The 14,859-nt window shown below is 39.6% G+C and overlaps 1 protein-coding gene across 11 annotated transcripts in view; it reads right to left on the bottom strand.

Moving 5' to 3' along the window:
* Positions 1-14,859, bottom strand: part of MAST4 (microtubule associated serine/threonine kinase family member 4) — a 543,729-nt gene that overhangs the window by 54,139 nt on the left and 474,731 nt on the right. For all 11 annotated transcript variants that reach the window (XM_032404301.1, XM_032404300.1, XM_032404298.1 and 8 more), the window contains 4 exons: positions 12,003-12,160; positions 9,865-9,940; positions 7,700-7,909; positions 2,068-2,169 (listed from right to left, as the gene is read on the bottom strand). In XM_032404301.1, the coding sequence (XP_032260192.1) occupies positions 2,068-2,169; positions 7,700-7,909; positions 9,865-9,940; positions 12,003-12,160 (546 nt within the window). The remainder of the gene's footprint in view (positions 1-2,067; positions 2,170-7,699; positions 7,910-9,864; positions 9,941-12,002; positions 12,161-14,859) is intronic.

The following is a 14,859-nucleotide window of genomic DNA, read 5'->3' on the forward strand; positions in this document are numbered from 1 at the left end:
AATACCCCAACTAGGCAACTTTAGGATAACAGCATTTCACCTGAGAATTACTCAAGGGTTTTTTTTTTCTTTTTCTCTTTTATTTTTTTTAAATTTTATTTTATTATGTTCCGTTAATCACCATACATTACATCATTAGTTTTTGATGTAGTGTTCCATGGTTCATTGTTTGTGCATAACACCCAGTGCTCCATGCAGAACGTGCCCTCTTTAATACCTATCACCAGGCTAACCCATCCTCCCACCCCCCTCCGCTCTAGAACCCTCGGTTTGTTTCTCAGAGTCCATAGCCTCTCATGGCTCATCTCCCCCTCCGATTTCCCCCTCTTCATTTTTCCCTTCCTAAGGGTTTCTAAAGGCCATGTAAAAAAAAGCTCGCTTCAAATGGAGGAAAGCCAAAACCAACGTATACACTGAGTGCCCTTTCTAGAAACCTACAATGACACAGAGCACAGGCCTGAAACAGCAGGCCTAACACCACTAGTTGGAAAACAACCCCTAAAACCCTGGAGCTCCAGTTTCATCTGAGCTTTAAATAGTGCTGAAAACAGCAACACTTTCAATTCTGCTCTTAAGTTCACCTGTTTCTATCCTTGAGAGGCTACACTTTTACTTTTTCTCTTCTGGTGAGGAGGGATTACTGAAAAAATTAATTTCCTCTTTTAAGGCAAGATCTTCTATTAGCATATCTGCTGCTGTCCAGAGAAACAAGTTTTAATGCTAAATGCTATTTTTTTCCCCAAATTAAACAAATGCAGGAAGTACAAGCATGTGATGCATAATTCAAAAAGTACAATGGGAGACGCAGTACAAAATCAGACTTCCTTCTGCCTGCATTTGCCAGGTTCTCCCAGAGGCATCCAGAGTAATTTTCCCCCTTATCCTTCCAGAGACAATGCCAAATGGTGCTTTGATTCTGTGGTTCTAAGGGTCCTGGCCACTGATGGAAACACCTACTCCACCACGCCCCTCCTTGTCTCCTCAAGATTTCCCCTCTCCCATGACTCACTATGCATTGGTATATATTTATGGGGCTGTGAACATTTCACTATTATAAAAAGCTATGAATGTTAATTGAAAGAAGGGCAAAACCCTAGCAATACCACCCTATATGTGTACGTGTGAATGTATAATTCTGACAAGCTGAACTGCACGTAGCGTTACCAATACTTAATGGCTAGCAGAACTTAAAAGTGAGTGCTGATACTATGTTAAGCCCCTTAAAACTATTCTTACATTCAAAGCTTCATATTTGTTCACAGTATGGACTGAAATGTCAACCAAAATTACATGAAACAAAAATTTTAAAATAGGAAAATGACCAAGGACAATATAATTGATAAAATGAACTCATCTTTGGAAGTCTCACTTCTTCCAGTGTATATGGGACCCTCCTATACTCTCCCAAGTGCGTTGCCACTGAGCATCTATTTCTTTCTTTTTTTTTTTTAAGATTTTATTTATTTATTTGAGAGAGAGAATGAGAGACAGAGAGCACGAGAGGGAAGAGAGTCAGAGGGAGAAGCAGACCCCCCGCTGAGCAGGGAGCCCGATATGGGACTCGATCCCGGGACTCCAGGATCATAACCTGAGCTGAAGGCAGTCGCTTAAGCAACTGAGCCACCCAGGCGCCCTGAGCATCTATTTCTAACATGCTGTATTTTAAGAACAAATACTAGTAACTGCAGGTTATGAGAAAACCTATCTCTGATTTCCCTCTCTCTGCATCTTGCCAACTCCAAAAGAGTGAGGCCCAGCAAGTGTTTTAAATTAGCTGTCACACAGTAATGGTGTTGAGATAAGGTTAAGCCCATTAGTTCATGATGATCTTTCCAGTTTGACCAGAATGTGATATGATTATCACTCAATACAGCACAAGTCCTAGAATTTTTACTTAAACCAGACAACAAAATCACATGGGGATGTGCCATAAACATTCATAAGCTGTAGTTCCTGTTGACTCTTTCCATTTAACTCTGGTCTTTGAAGCCAAATGAAACTGGAGGTTTCTGATGGTCACTGCTTTCCCACAGTTAAATAATGGAGTCCCCTCTAGGGGCAACTTACCAGGCACTCCAATAACCGAGCTGGGCGGGCAATAACAATTAGGATCTTTCGAACTAGTTGTTTAATAAATGCCAATTCTCCACTTTCTGAACGATCATGAGCCTATGAGAAAGCAATGAAAAGAAAGGTGAGATAGGGTTGATCTATTAAATGGAAGAGAAAATCAGCAAAGTACGCTAACTAGATAATTGCAAGTATTTGAAAATTAAGTGATTTAGAAAATACTTTTCAAAGATTGATAAGCAAACGTTATTGCTTCACATATGGACATCATTAAACTTCTTTATCTACAAAATGGCTCTATTAGCTAAATTTCAATTGTAAAACTTTGATTTGTTCTGTGTTAAAAATCAAACATTAAAACTCTCAATGTGAACCATGATGACGGAGAGATTAACAGATTATGACACATTAAGCACATGGTACAAGTGGAGTGGGTGGCTGATAAGGAATCCTCATTTGCCAGATTTCGCAGAATGAAGTACGAAACGGCTAACATAGTGAAGGGCTGCTTTTGTTATCCTGGGCATTTAACACATCTATGAAATAGATTTTACATGTGCACCACAATTAGCCTATCAATTCACTATTTTATAACATGTAAGAAGTGTGCATTGCTTACTTCAAATGTTAGGGGATAAGGTTTATACTCGGACATATACATACAAATTTGGTTTCATATATTGAATAAATAATACCTACGCACTCAGCTCAGTAAAATTTAACTGACTTCCCTCTTTTTAAATTTTGTTATATGTTGCCTAATCAAGCACAAAAAATATCCTGAGAATAAAACTCAGTTTGAGTCATTTTAATTTTCAATGATATTTTCTTGAATAAATGAGGTAAATCTTTATCAAGGCAGACATAAAACCAAAGTTGTAAAAGTTTAAACATGTAAACTTCTATGCATGCTCACTTTAAGGCTGTCATAATTTTTAAATTGTTATGATTTACTTTCCTCTAAGGATTAAAAAACATATCAAGAAGATGCTGGTACAAAAGAATATAATTTCACAGACATACTAATAATTTAGTTTAAAATCATTTAAAATCATTCTTGAAGGTGCTTTGTTCTAAGAACCAGCCCTCTCATGAAAAAGTGGCAGACCAAATCTATGAAAAATGATTAAACTTAGTTAGTAGTAACAGGTCTACTGATTTTAAGCCATCAGATCAAAGGCAACTTTCCAAAACGTAGGTACAGGAACATATACAGGCAAAAGCAAAATACCTAACATTTCAAAGAAAGAAACACAGGGGACAAGTCCACTGGTGAGTAATTGTGGAACAGAATGTGTTCAAAGAAAAGCACCTTGTAACAACCACTATAGGTCCTAGCAACCAGTTGGGATGCTAGAACATGTATAAGGAGATATACGTAATATTCTTTAAGTTTTCTTTCCAATTTTTGTTTTACACCAAGGAGAGACTTTGGAAGATATAATGAATGCCAAGAACTATGGTTATATATCTTCTTTGTAGCTTATTCTTAATCAAAACTAAACAGGAAATCTTAAAGATGAAGCAAAAAAAGCCACCTAACTTCTTGATTGATAATTTGGGTTACATACAGAATGTCCTCTTACTGTAATAATTACTACTTTATAAATTCAAGAATAGAAAGAAAATCTAAAAAGCCTGAATGTGTTTTACTGAACTCTTCAAAGAGAAACAAGAGCTCTGTATCTTAAAAAATCTTTAGTCAGTTTAGATTATACAAATTCCATTTGGAAAATTGTAAAAATAATCAGTTCATTCCTACTTCTTACTTCTAAGAATTATCAGCTGTAACTAAGGCCAAAACATACAATGGGTAATGTTAACTCAAATAATATTTTATCTACTAACACTATTGGGGAGGGAGTTTTGTTAAGACAACACCAAACAAAATCACACAGTTAGCATGAGAAGAGATTGTTTCCAGGCTGCCAACAGCAAGCGCCAACACTAATGGATACCCTGTGTTTGTATTTTAAGTGTTGGCTGCTATAAAAAATGCTGAGACCCATATTTGAGTAGGTTATAGCTTCCTATGTATAGTATTTTCTTTGGCAAATACACCTAAGTGAGAAAACAAATGGAGACAGAAACGCATTCATCTGGAATTGACCTAGACCTCAGGACTTTAAAAAGGCATCAGTTAAATCAAGCCTATCAAAGCCACAGGGGGACCCTGCCTGGGTCTGCAAAAAATTGACAACAGGGGACATGGCCAGGAGATACCCGGCAGGCACACAATGTCACAGCTGGGAAGTGACAACAATTGCGCCCTGGGGAAGGCAAAGGCAATTCCCACAATAAGGGCTCCATCTAAAAGGCACAAGTCCCCCTGTGACCGTTCAGCTCCAAACTCTGGAAGGACGCTGTTAATGTGATTCTGAAGACTGTTTTAATTTTCCCACAAGGACTGACTGAAGGAAATGTTTATCTGTGAAGATAAATAAGAAAACATTCCTATCCATACCCCAAAATGCTCTTCATACCACAAGTATACATGCTTCTCTGCCGAAAAGATAAATTTTCCTAAAAACCAACTTTATTTATTTATTATTTAATTTTTTTGAGAAAGAGAGAGAGAGAGCACGCAAGGGGTAGGGAGAGGGAGAAAGAATCTTAAGCAGGCTCCCTGCCTGCTTGAAGCCCAGCATGGAGCCCAACATGGGGCTCCATCTCACGACCCTGAGATCATGACCTGAGCTGAAATCAAGAGTTGGACACTTAACCAACTGAGCCACCCAGGCAACCTCAAAATCAACAATTTTTATCTATTATATGGTGCATTCACATGATTTTTGAAACCTAAGTTGTTTTTTTTTTTAATAATTGCCATGAAACAATCTGCCAGGTCTATTAGAAATAAAATTCAGCGTGTGTGTGGGAAGGGGGGGATTTTTTTAAAGATTTTATTTATTTATTTTAGAGATACAGAGAGAGAGAGAGAATGAGCAGGAGGGAGGAGCAGAGGGAGACGGACAAGCAGACTCCATGCTGAGTGCAGAGCCCAATGCGGGGCTGATCCCACAACCCCAAGATCATGACGTGAGCCAAAATCAATAGTAGGATGCCCAACTGACTGAGCCATCCAGGCGCCCCTTTGGGGGCAGATTTCAAAGTAAATAGCTTTGGATATTGATTCTATCCTTTTTAGAGAAAGCCTCTGAAGGAATGAAAAACACAGGACTAAACTAGTAATTATGGTAATACCCTGGGACAGAACTATGGAATTATAGGAGTATCTCACAGAGGCTGACCACAGAGTTACTCTCTTATCTGCTTCTTCTGTTTAAAAATGCACCATTTGAGGTGCCTGAGCAGTTCAGTTGGTTAAGCATCTGCCTTCAGCTCAGGTGATGATCTGAGGGTCCTGGGATCGAGCCCCACATCGGGCTCCCTGCTCAGCGGGGAGTCTGCTTCTCCCTCTGTGCCCCCCCCCCCACCTCATGCTCTCTTTCTCTCTCTCAAATGAATAAATAAAATCTTTAAATAATGCACCATTTAACAAATATCATTTTCAAGATATTCTCATAGCAAGTAATATGCATAGTGTTCTAGCATTTTTCGGGAGCTGATTTGATTAAAACGAACAGCAGAAGTGAATTATTTGATGATAAATCAAATATTCTGTCATGCATACATACATACTTTCTTTCTCCCTCCCTCCTTCCCTTCCTTCCATAGTTACTGAGAAAGCAAGTACCAGCCACAGTGCTAGGCACCGCAGAGTTCAAGGTGATTTGGATGTGATTCCTGTCTTTTCAAAGAGCCCTCTCCTGCTATTGAAGTGAAACCCCAAAACAGATCCTTACAAGGCACTGTGCTCAACGGGCCATGTTAGGGTTTTTGTAGACAGAATGTAGGCAGAATGGAGCCACTGAAGACTGTTAGACAGATGTTCTTACAGCCTCACAGAAGCAAGAATCTGCCTTGGTGGAAAGATACTCGGTAGCCAGGCAGACACATGAATTTGAAATCTAGGAGAGGGCTGCTGGTCTGAGATACAGAAGGGAAGCCGTCAGAGTTCATGGGTCTTTAAGATAGCCAACAAGATCCCGAGAGGGTAGGAGCAGTGGACCGCCAATCAGATCATGGGAAAGCTAACTTTTAGAAAACACAAGTTAGAAGAAGAGCCCTTGGAAGAAGCAGAGAAGAAATGGAGGTACTAAGAATATCTTGAAAGGAGGGGGGTTAGCAAGAGAGAAAAGGAAAATTTTAGTATTGCTAAATATAGCAATACTCCAGTCAAATAGGCTGCTCTGGGAAAATGTCCAGTGGATATGACAGTAAGGAGGACAGTGGACTTCAGTGAGTTCAGTGAGAGGACGTCAGAAGCTATTTGACAAGAGTTCTTCTATGTATTCTAGATGAACAAAACAGACGAAGTCCCTGTGCGCACAGCCGCTGTATCCCATCTGCAGCCAGTCCCTGAGCTCTCAGCAGTCTGTGATGACCTGAGTAAAACTGACAGTAAGCGCTTAGCAGCTCTTACAGTTTTTACATTTCTTATACACCCAAATGCATGATCATTTTCCTATACATTTATTTTCATTTTAATTTACAGGAGAATTGGTGCAAGACAAATTGGAAATGAACAACAAAAAACAAAAACAATGTATTCATCACCCCTAAAATATGGTGAGAAACACTGCCTTAATGGACTACGATAGGTGGAAATATGAGTAGTGGGAACAGAGTACAGAAAACTCTGTTGGGGTGTTTGGATGGGAAAGAAAAGAACAATAGTGGCTGCTGGTCAGAGAGAGATCGTCTCAATTTGCCAGAACTAAGTTCAGTAGGGGCAGAGACATATGAATTTCCAGAAAACTAGGATGCTAATATTTTCTTTCAGGTCCACGCAATTATTTACATATTCATGCTGAGAGAAAACCACGTACAGTCATGCTGACACAGGCATAACTTCTGCCCTATGAGGTTGAGAAATACAATATACCCAAAAATACAGGCTAAATAGGTTTTACTTATAGGCTGTGGCTGATCAATTTCAGCCACAAGAGCAGTGTATGCACTAATTGCATTCTACCATACACATTCCTTCCCATCGTGGGTGTTATCAGGGGCTAAGCATTCAAGTGTTAGGCTCAGGCAGGTCATGTGTTTATCTGTCTTTTGGAAATTGGGTATTTTGTTAGAAGAGGAACTGACACTAATGAAAATATAAGTTACAATTTACTACCCACTGCCATGTACAGGTCAATTAATAGGACACAGGCCTGGAAGAAGCCAGCCATTTTCCATTTAGCTTTGCCAGATATTAGGACTAGATAGCGTCATCAAATAACACACACGCACTCAGGCAATTTATAACTTTATCGTTGGGGGTAGGGGGAAAATCACTGCCTCAAAATCCTTCACAATCCACTTATCCCAGAGCCATAGATGGTTGGGTCCCGAGGTTCCTGTAAAGGTTATTACATTAACTTTCTATTACTATAAATGATGACAACAATCAATTTATAGCAAGTAGCAATCAGTTTTTTCTTCTTTGCTTCCTTGGAACATGAACTCTATCTCATGGTTAAAAACGTGTAAGCAAATGCACTCGTGAAGTTTTTCTTTTTTCAGGGGAAAAGCAAAACAAATCAGAAAACTTTATATAGTATGTGGTTCATACCTCTTGTAGCAATTTATCTAATTTGTGCTGTAATTCAAGGAAGTATCGTGAGGTGATAAGACCCTGGTGGGATTTATCCAAGCAATCTCGAGCCAGTTCAATAATCTGATGGTGAGTGAAACTAAGCACTCCATCTGCTAGAGGAAGAACGTGGTCAGGGGAGTAGCTGGTGATAATTTCCTTCAGACGTTCTTCCATCTGAGCCGTAGCCTGTTTAGAGAAGACATGCACACACAGATGAAATACGACAAAACACACATGTGGACAATTATCACATTTATCTGGCATTTTCAGAGACCTCCACAAATTATGAAATAGAATTCTCAAAACTAATGTATATATAATGTCATTACATAGTTGTCAAAACCCACAGAATGTACACCACCAGGAGTGAACCTTAAATGTTAACTATGGACTTTGGGTGATTATGATGTGTCAAGGCAGGCTCATCGATCATTAACAAATGGACCACTCTGGTGGGGGATGTTCATGGGGGGAGGGCGTGTGGGCGGGTGTGCTGGTATGTGGGGGGATAAGCTGCGGGGAGGCATGGTCAGGGGGTATATGGGAATTCTCGGTACTTTCAGTTCAATTTTGTTGAACCTAAAATTGCTCTAAAAAATAAAGTCTGCTTTTTAAAAAAATGTTTTATTTAAATTCAATTTAATTAACATATACTGTATTGTTAGTTTCCGAGGTAGAATTCAGTGATTCATCAGTTGCATACAACACCCAGGGCTCATTTAAAGTCTATTTTTTTTTTTAAAGCACCAACAGCAGTCTTATTATCACATGAAAGAAAGATTTGATGTATATAAGGGAAACTGACTATCTGAGGGTGATATTTATTTTTTTCTATCCTCTCAAATAATAAAATGGTCTATGGAAGCTTCTTCAAATAAGCCGAACGATACTGTGCATTGTTATGCTTTCGTTTTAGATCTTGGGCTCTTTCTTTCAGATGGATGCTCAAAAATATCAAGTTACGTTTTTACCTACTCAAAACTCAGGACTGTTGCTGGAATTCCACAGGGTGGGCCAAGAGGTGTTTTGTGCAGGAGGTTTTAATGTACCAGGAACATCCTTATCCTTCTCTCACAAAGCTACATCTTGAGCAAAAGGCCAAGGAGAGACTTTGTGTACATATATCAAAAATTCCCTTCCCAACTTTGATTTCATTCTCTGTGATGCCCTAGTGCCTACTCAGTACCCCCTGCGGATATTAATTGTCTGTGCAGGGGGGTGCCCTCTGCCCCTGCTTCTCTCTAAAATCCTAACCAGCACTGACTATGTAGACTCAGGACCTATTTCCCCGGTGAACAAGGGACATGTAATTAATAGCTAAGACGGCTTTAATCAATGACATCAATGTTGGGTTCATTACAAATAATAAGTACTCTGCTCGTGATTTATGAAACCAGAGAGATTTCCTTTCGTTTTCTTGCCTAGGGCTACACAAGTAGCTGGGGAGGAACAGGAACACAATGGAGAGGTTGTCTTCTCCTGACTGTGTAGGAACACTAGGGGAAAGGCCTCGGAAACCAGGGGACGGGAAGCGTCAAAGAGCAGGTTCTTGCGGCCGGGGTGTCTGTCAAAAACTCTTCAGCAAGTCCTCTCGGGCTCCGTGTGAGCTCCCTTTGCCAGTCTATTGGGGAACACTGCAACTCTACCTTCCCTTCTAAATTAATAGGGTTAGACATATAATTGCTGAAGACATAGGAAGTCACAGAAAAGAAAAAATGAGGTTTTGTTTTTTTTTTAAAGAAAAAAAGACGTTCATCACATCCCACTCTACAGGCTTCTAAGGAAGAAAAAGGGCTGCTGCCTGACCATACAGCGCGGGCCCAGAGCACAGGCAGAGCAGCATGCAGGTGTAGAGGCCCCCTCGCCCTGCGGCACCTCATCACCCCCACCCCGTGGGCCGGGCCAGCAGGACTCGCTTTGGAGGCACTTTTAGCACACAGACAGTGTGGCTAGTCCTCAGCTGTTTTAAAAAAAGTGTTTAGTGATTTTACCTTTCTTAGAAGCTGCGGCGCTGTTTTATACAAGTCTAACTCATGACTACTGGAGTGGCCCATTCCTTCCCCTAACAAACCACTTTACAGACGCTACACCCACGTTACCTGTTTGTTTAGATGCTAGGCATCTTCAATTCAATTCATTACCTTTGGGAACCTTTCTTTGTAGACATGGTTCATCATAATTATTTCATGGTCACAGCAGGCGGGAGAACGTCCAGGACTGCAAGCAAAGCAAATTACCCTTTTAAACTTGCCTCAGCATGAAATGAAAATAAGCTTTTTATTTATAAACAATTGGTTGGATCAAAAGTACTACACAACCTTTGCAAGAAAAGTATATTAGGTAATAAACTACAAAATCAGTCATTAGTACATACATAAATACCCACAAACAGTGACACCCTGAATAGGATTCAAAAAGGTAGCTCTAGAAATGGAACGCCATGAAATAATTAGAACTACAATATAAAACGAATTCAGAAACGTTCTTAAATTGAGATTATATTCTGTAGGTAGAATGCATTTCTGTAGTTCTGGAAACCAATTAATGAATTGCAATATAAAACAAAATAGGATCGTTACAAACAGCAACATCTAGGACACACTGAACAGTATAATTTCACACTTTTATCCTACACCTGCGCTCCGCCACGTACCACTGAAGAGGGCTGAGAGTCTTCCATGGCACAGGTGTCACCACTGAAATCCATTTTCTAGCCTCACAGAGATCTATTTGGGGTGCTGAGGTAAGCATTACGTACAATATGAAACAGAGGCATGTAGGTGTTGTGTGCTTTTCTTTCTTTCAATAGTAGGCTCATATTTCTTCTTAGTGTTATAGAGTTGTGCAACTTCAGTGTGTGTTTACATTTCTGGGAGAATACAGCCTGTACTAGATATCCAAGGAACTCCTTTCACAAAACCGTAAAATGGGCACCCGTGTGGTAAAATACAATGCCCCTAAATGAATTCATAAAATTGACCTTTTATTCCCTAACTCAAAATAATGACACATTCCCGAATTACTCAATGTGGCTACATTTACTATCAGTTTATTGTACTAAATAAAAAAGGTACAAAGAGGGGGGCACCTGGCTGGCTCAGTCAGTAGAGCATGACACTCTTGGTCTTGGGGTCATGAGTTTGAGCCCCATGTTGGGCATAGAGTTTACTTTAAAAAAAAAAAAAAGATACAAAGGGGAAAACCCTCCTCAGTAAACTTTGATATTCAACTGAACACCTGACAAACTATTTTTATAGTAAAATCTTAAACAGGAAAGTACACCAATTCTACAGCATCAAGATTTCATACTGCGGAGATGGACTGCCTTGATCATCCTGCAGAGAAGGACCTGCTACCCCCAGGGGATGGGACTGCAGAAGCCGTCAGCCATCAGTTCCTTCAAAGATGGCCTCAGCTGCAGTCACCTCACCCAGGCCACGTCCTTCCTTGGGCACCGTACTCAGTGACTGAGGTAGGGATAAAAAGTAAGGGCCATTTGGCACAGAGGGATAACTCTGATGGGTCATGCCATCCTCAGAGCTCCCTGTGGAGGTGGCTGTGGGGCAGCTAGATTTCTTTCTGCCCAAGTCAGCTTGCTTGCCTTCCTTAAATAGGTATAAATCCTGAGCACTCCCTAATAAACATCCTGAACACAGATCTCTGTTTTAGAGTCTATGTCCTAAAAACAAAACAAAACAAAAAAAACGAAAACAAACAAACAAAAAACCTGTAAGACAAATCTATCTATCTCTCCATATATATCTGGCCCTATTCAATGTCAAAATTTAAGGGACACAAACTCCTAACAATTTATTCATAAGCTTGGAAAAAGTAAAACTCATGAAGGGAAGAAAGAATGAAAAATATGGGTTAACTTTTATAATGTGGAATCTGAATGAAAATCCTTTTATTTTTGCTGTCCTTCCTTTTTAGGCAAGCTTACCCCTCTTCAAATAAGAACACTAAGTGCTCCTGCACCACAACTGGACTGTCTTGAAATTTCCAATGGCAAGAAGGTTTTACAGGAGGTCCCGTTAGTCCATCGTGATTACTGCTACTACCCCAATTAACAAATTGAGAGAAATTAAAAGAAAAACAATAAGATGCCTTTCAGTGGTAATTAACAATATCATGTAGAGATGGGAAAAATCACACTATATTTGGGGTAGTTCACAAATCAATTAACACAGAGATGGATTAGAGGACCAAAAGGCTTCCCTTGAAATGGTTAAAAACAGATGATCCAATTAAGTAACATTTTTCAATCAGGTCCACCTACCTCAGACTTCGGGAGCGGGGGCGCATGGGTGTGTTCCTGCATCTGTTTTCCGTGGCGATGCTTTCGGTAGTACAAAAATGTTTCGACAGGAAGTGCAATTCATCTGGTGTTGGTTGGTACGGTAACTGATGCAGCTTCTCCTGGGAGGAAGAGGAGGACTACAACAAACCACAGTGAGGTTAGGGGACCATCTGAGAAAGAAAGACTTCAAGTGAATTCGCAATCAAAGCAGCGAACCTGGGAGACATCACCATTTTATATTGTTTCCCTTTCATGTTATAATTACAATAATTAGTGTCTAAATGTATACCCTTGCTGCTTTCTCTGTGAGGTCAAAATGCCTTCCATATTGCATCTCATTTGTCTATAAGACCATTCCCCAAAAGATGTTTCCCCTCTTGTAGAAAACCCAGGCTCTGAAAATAGGGAGGACTCGCTCAAAGCCAAGGCAAAAAAGTGACACCTGGACAATCTGGGTGCATGAAATGACAGATTAGTTCTCAACTGAGTATGGTACCCTCGCTTGGACCACTGCTCACAATCAAACACTGTGACCTTCAGGTGAGTAACATAAAATGAGTTTTATGATATGTGATCATAAATAAGGTAATGAGATCTTCCTTTACAAAGCATATTGTCCTTTGATACTTTGATATGTGCCTTAGGTAAAAAGGGGAAGAGATGAAGATACTTTTCTCACTAATGTCATTGTTTTAAAAATTGGATTTTTTTTTTCCCTTTTTTCCTTTGGCTAAGACTCTCTCTCTCTCTCTTTTTAAAGCAGCTTCAGTGGTGGTGAGTTTTTTAATTCCTTGCATATAGATTTGCTTTTTGAAAACTGTCACTTAATACTTAGAGCAAGGTAATGTGGAAAAAGTGAACAACGAAATAACACTGTTTTTAATCAATCTGAGAAATAGAACTATAAAGCAAACAGACTTTTCTTTTAGTTTTTACTGGGAGGTAAACTCTATAAGCAATTCTAACAAAAGAGATTGAGAAATTTTTGAGCAAGAGAATCATGATTAGACTAAGCATATTTGTAAAGGTAACACTCATCTGAAAATCTCAGTTTTAACAGGTTTTTTTTTTTAAAGCTGTCATTAGTTTAACAATAAATGCACTTCATAAACATTGAAGCATCACAATGTAGTAACACTAGAAATTAATGACTAAAGCTTAAAAATACTCTCATACCTTGAAATTATAAAACACCTTATAAGTCCATACTGAGACAGAGGAATTTTTATAACATAATGAGATTGTTTTATAAGCCATAAAAATGAGAACGCTACTAGAAAGACTTATGAGATAAACCAAATCTCTATTCAGAAAGTACAAGCACATCTTAAACACTTTTCACTGTGAAAAAAAAACAACAAATAAAACACAAACTAAGTCAACTCAAGCACTCAGGAAAAGAACAATAAAATCACTGTAAGCAGGAGAGAAGCAGTGATGATAAAAGTGAAGATAAGGAAATCAGCTAATAAAAAAACAGAATTAAGAATCTGTATATAGGTCTCCGAGGAAAATCAATGTCCACAGTTCCGTATCTAAGACTTCAAAACCCTAAAACCCCGAAGTTTATTTGTAAGTTTAGAGTAATCCCTTTTGATGGCACAACGTCAGCTGAACTGATGGATAGCTGTTTAAAATATGTATTCAGTCCACTTAGTGTGAATGTTGATTCAGTCTGTGGTGGAAATATTAATATATTTGATTATGAGCTACTGGCCCAGGTGCCGCTGGGCTGTTGTGCATAGTACAGGGATCTTGTTACCTTTCTAAAATATGAAAATTAATTCCAAAACACACCGGGCTCTAGAGTTTCAAGTAAAGTATCATGGGCCTGTACTGGCATGGAAATGACACAATGACACCGAGCGACTTCAGGAGGGTGAGTTCCCTCTGTGGAGGGAAGGAGCAGAAAGGGACTGGGTGGGCAGGGCTTTACTTGCATCTTTAACATTTACTAAACAAAATAACAATTTATTTTAAAAACAGTTGTAGCAAATGTAACAAAATTTTGTGGTTTTACCATATATGCAGCCACAGAAGGAAACTGCAAAAGGAATGTGCCCCAGGTTTACTGATGGGGAATACGGCAAAAGGAACGATGCAGTGGTGTTAAGAATTCTAACCTTAACACTACTCAAGAAGCGAGGAGGCAAGGAGCTCCTCTGGGAAGAGAGCCTCTTTCGTCTCAGTTGGAACAAGCAAGGTACAAATGGGAGGAGGGTGATACCCTGTCCAAGTGACAAAGAATGGGTTTCTGGCACTGGGGACAACTGTAGGCCAGCAAAATGGCCCCAGGGTCTCAAAAGATACCAAACAGGGCCCCAAAAGGAGATGATACTGGACAATCGAGAAATCCAAGGTTAGGTTTTAGTAGAGATCAGGGACTCACTCAGTGGAGAACTTCTGAAGCCAGAGAGAGTTGCAAGACAGCAGAGGTGCAGGCCCGCCCCGAGACCGCACGCCATATTGGAAAGACACCTCCGCTGGCCAAACCGCCCAGGGAGCACCACTTTGAGGAGAGCTTCAGTCATTTGTTTGGGAGTTTCCCAATAAATGGTGTCTGATTACTTTATATTTCTAGCACATTCTCTAAGTGTGGTGTCAGGTCTCATCACCCAACTGGTGCACATGACCTTTGATAGCGTCATAAATCAAAGAGTAGAGTTACATAAAAAAGCTGTATAAGACTTCCCCAACACTGTTCTGAATAATGATATCATCTAGTCTCTCCAGATAACCATTTTGCAACAGACAATACTCACATGAATGCATAATTTTCTACTTGTTATTAAATGTAGTATCATTTTATAGTCATACCTCACATATTTATAGGTAT

Source organism: Phoca vitulina, unplaced genomic scaffold, assembly GCF_004348235.1.
Source record: "Phoca vitulina isolate PV1807 unplaced genomic scaffold, GSC_HSeal_1.0 scaffold6, whole genome shotgun sequence".
Taxonomy (NCBI): domain Eukaryota; kingdom Metazoa; phylum Chordata; class Mammalia; order Carnivora; family Phocidae; genus Phoca; species Phoca vitulina.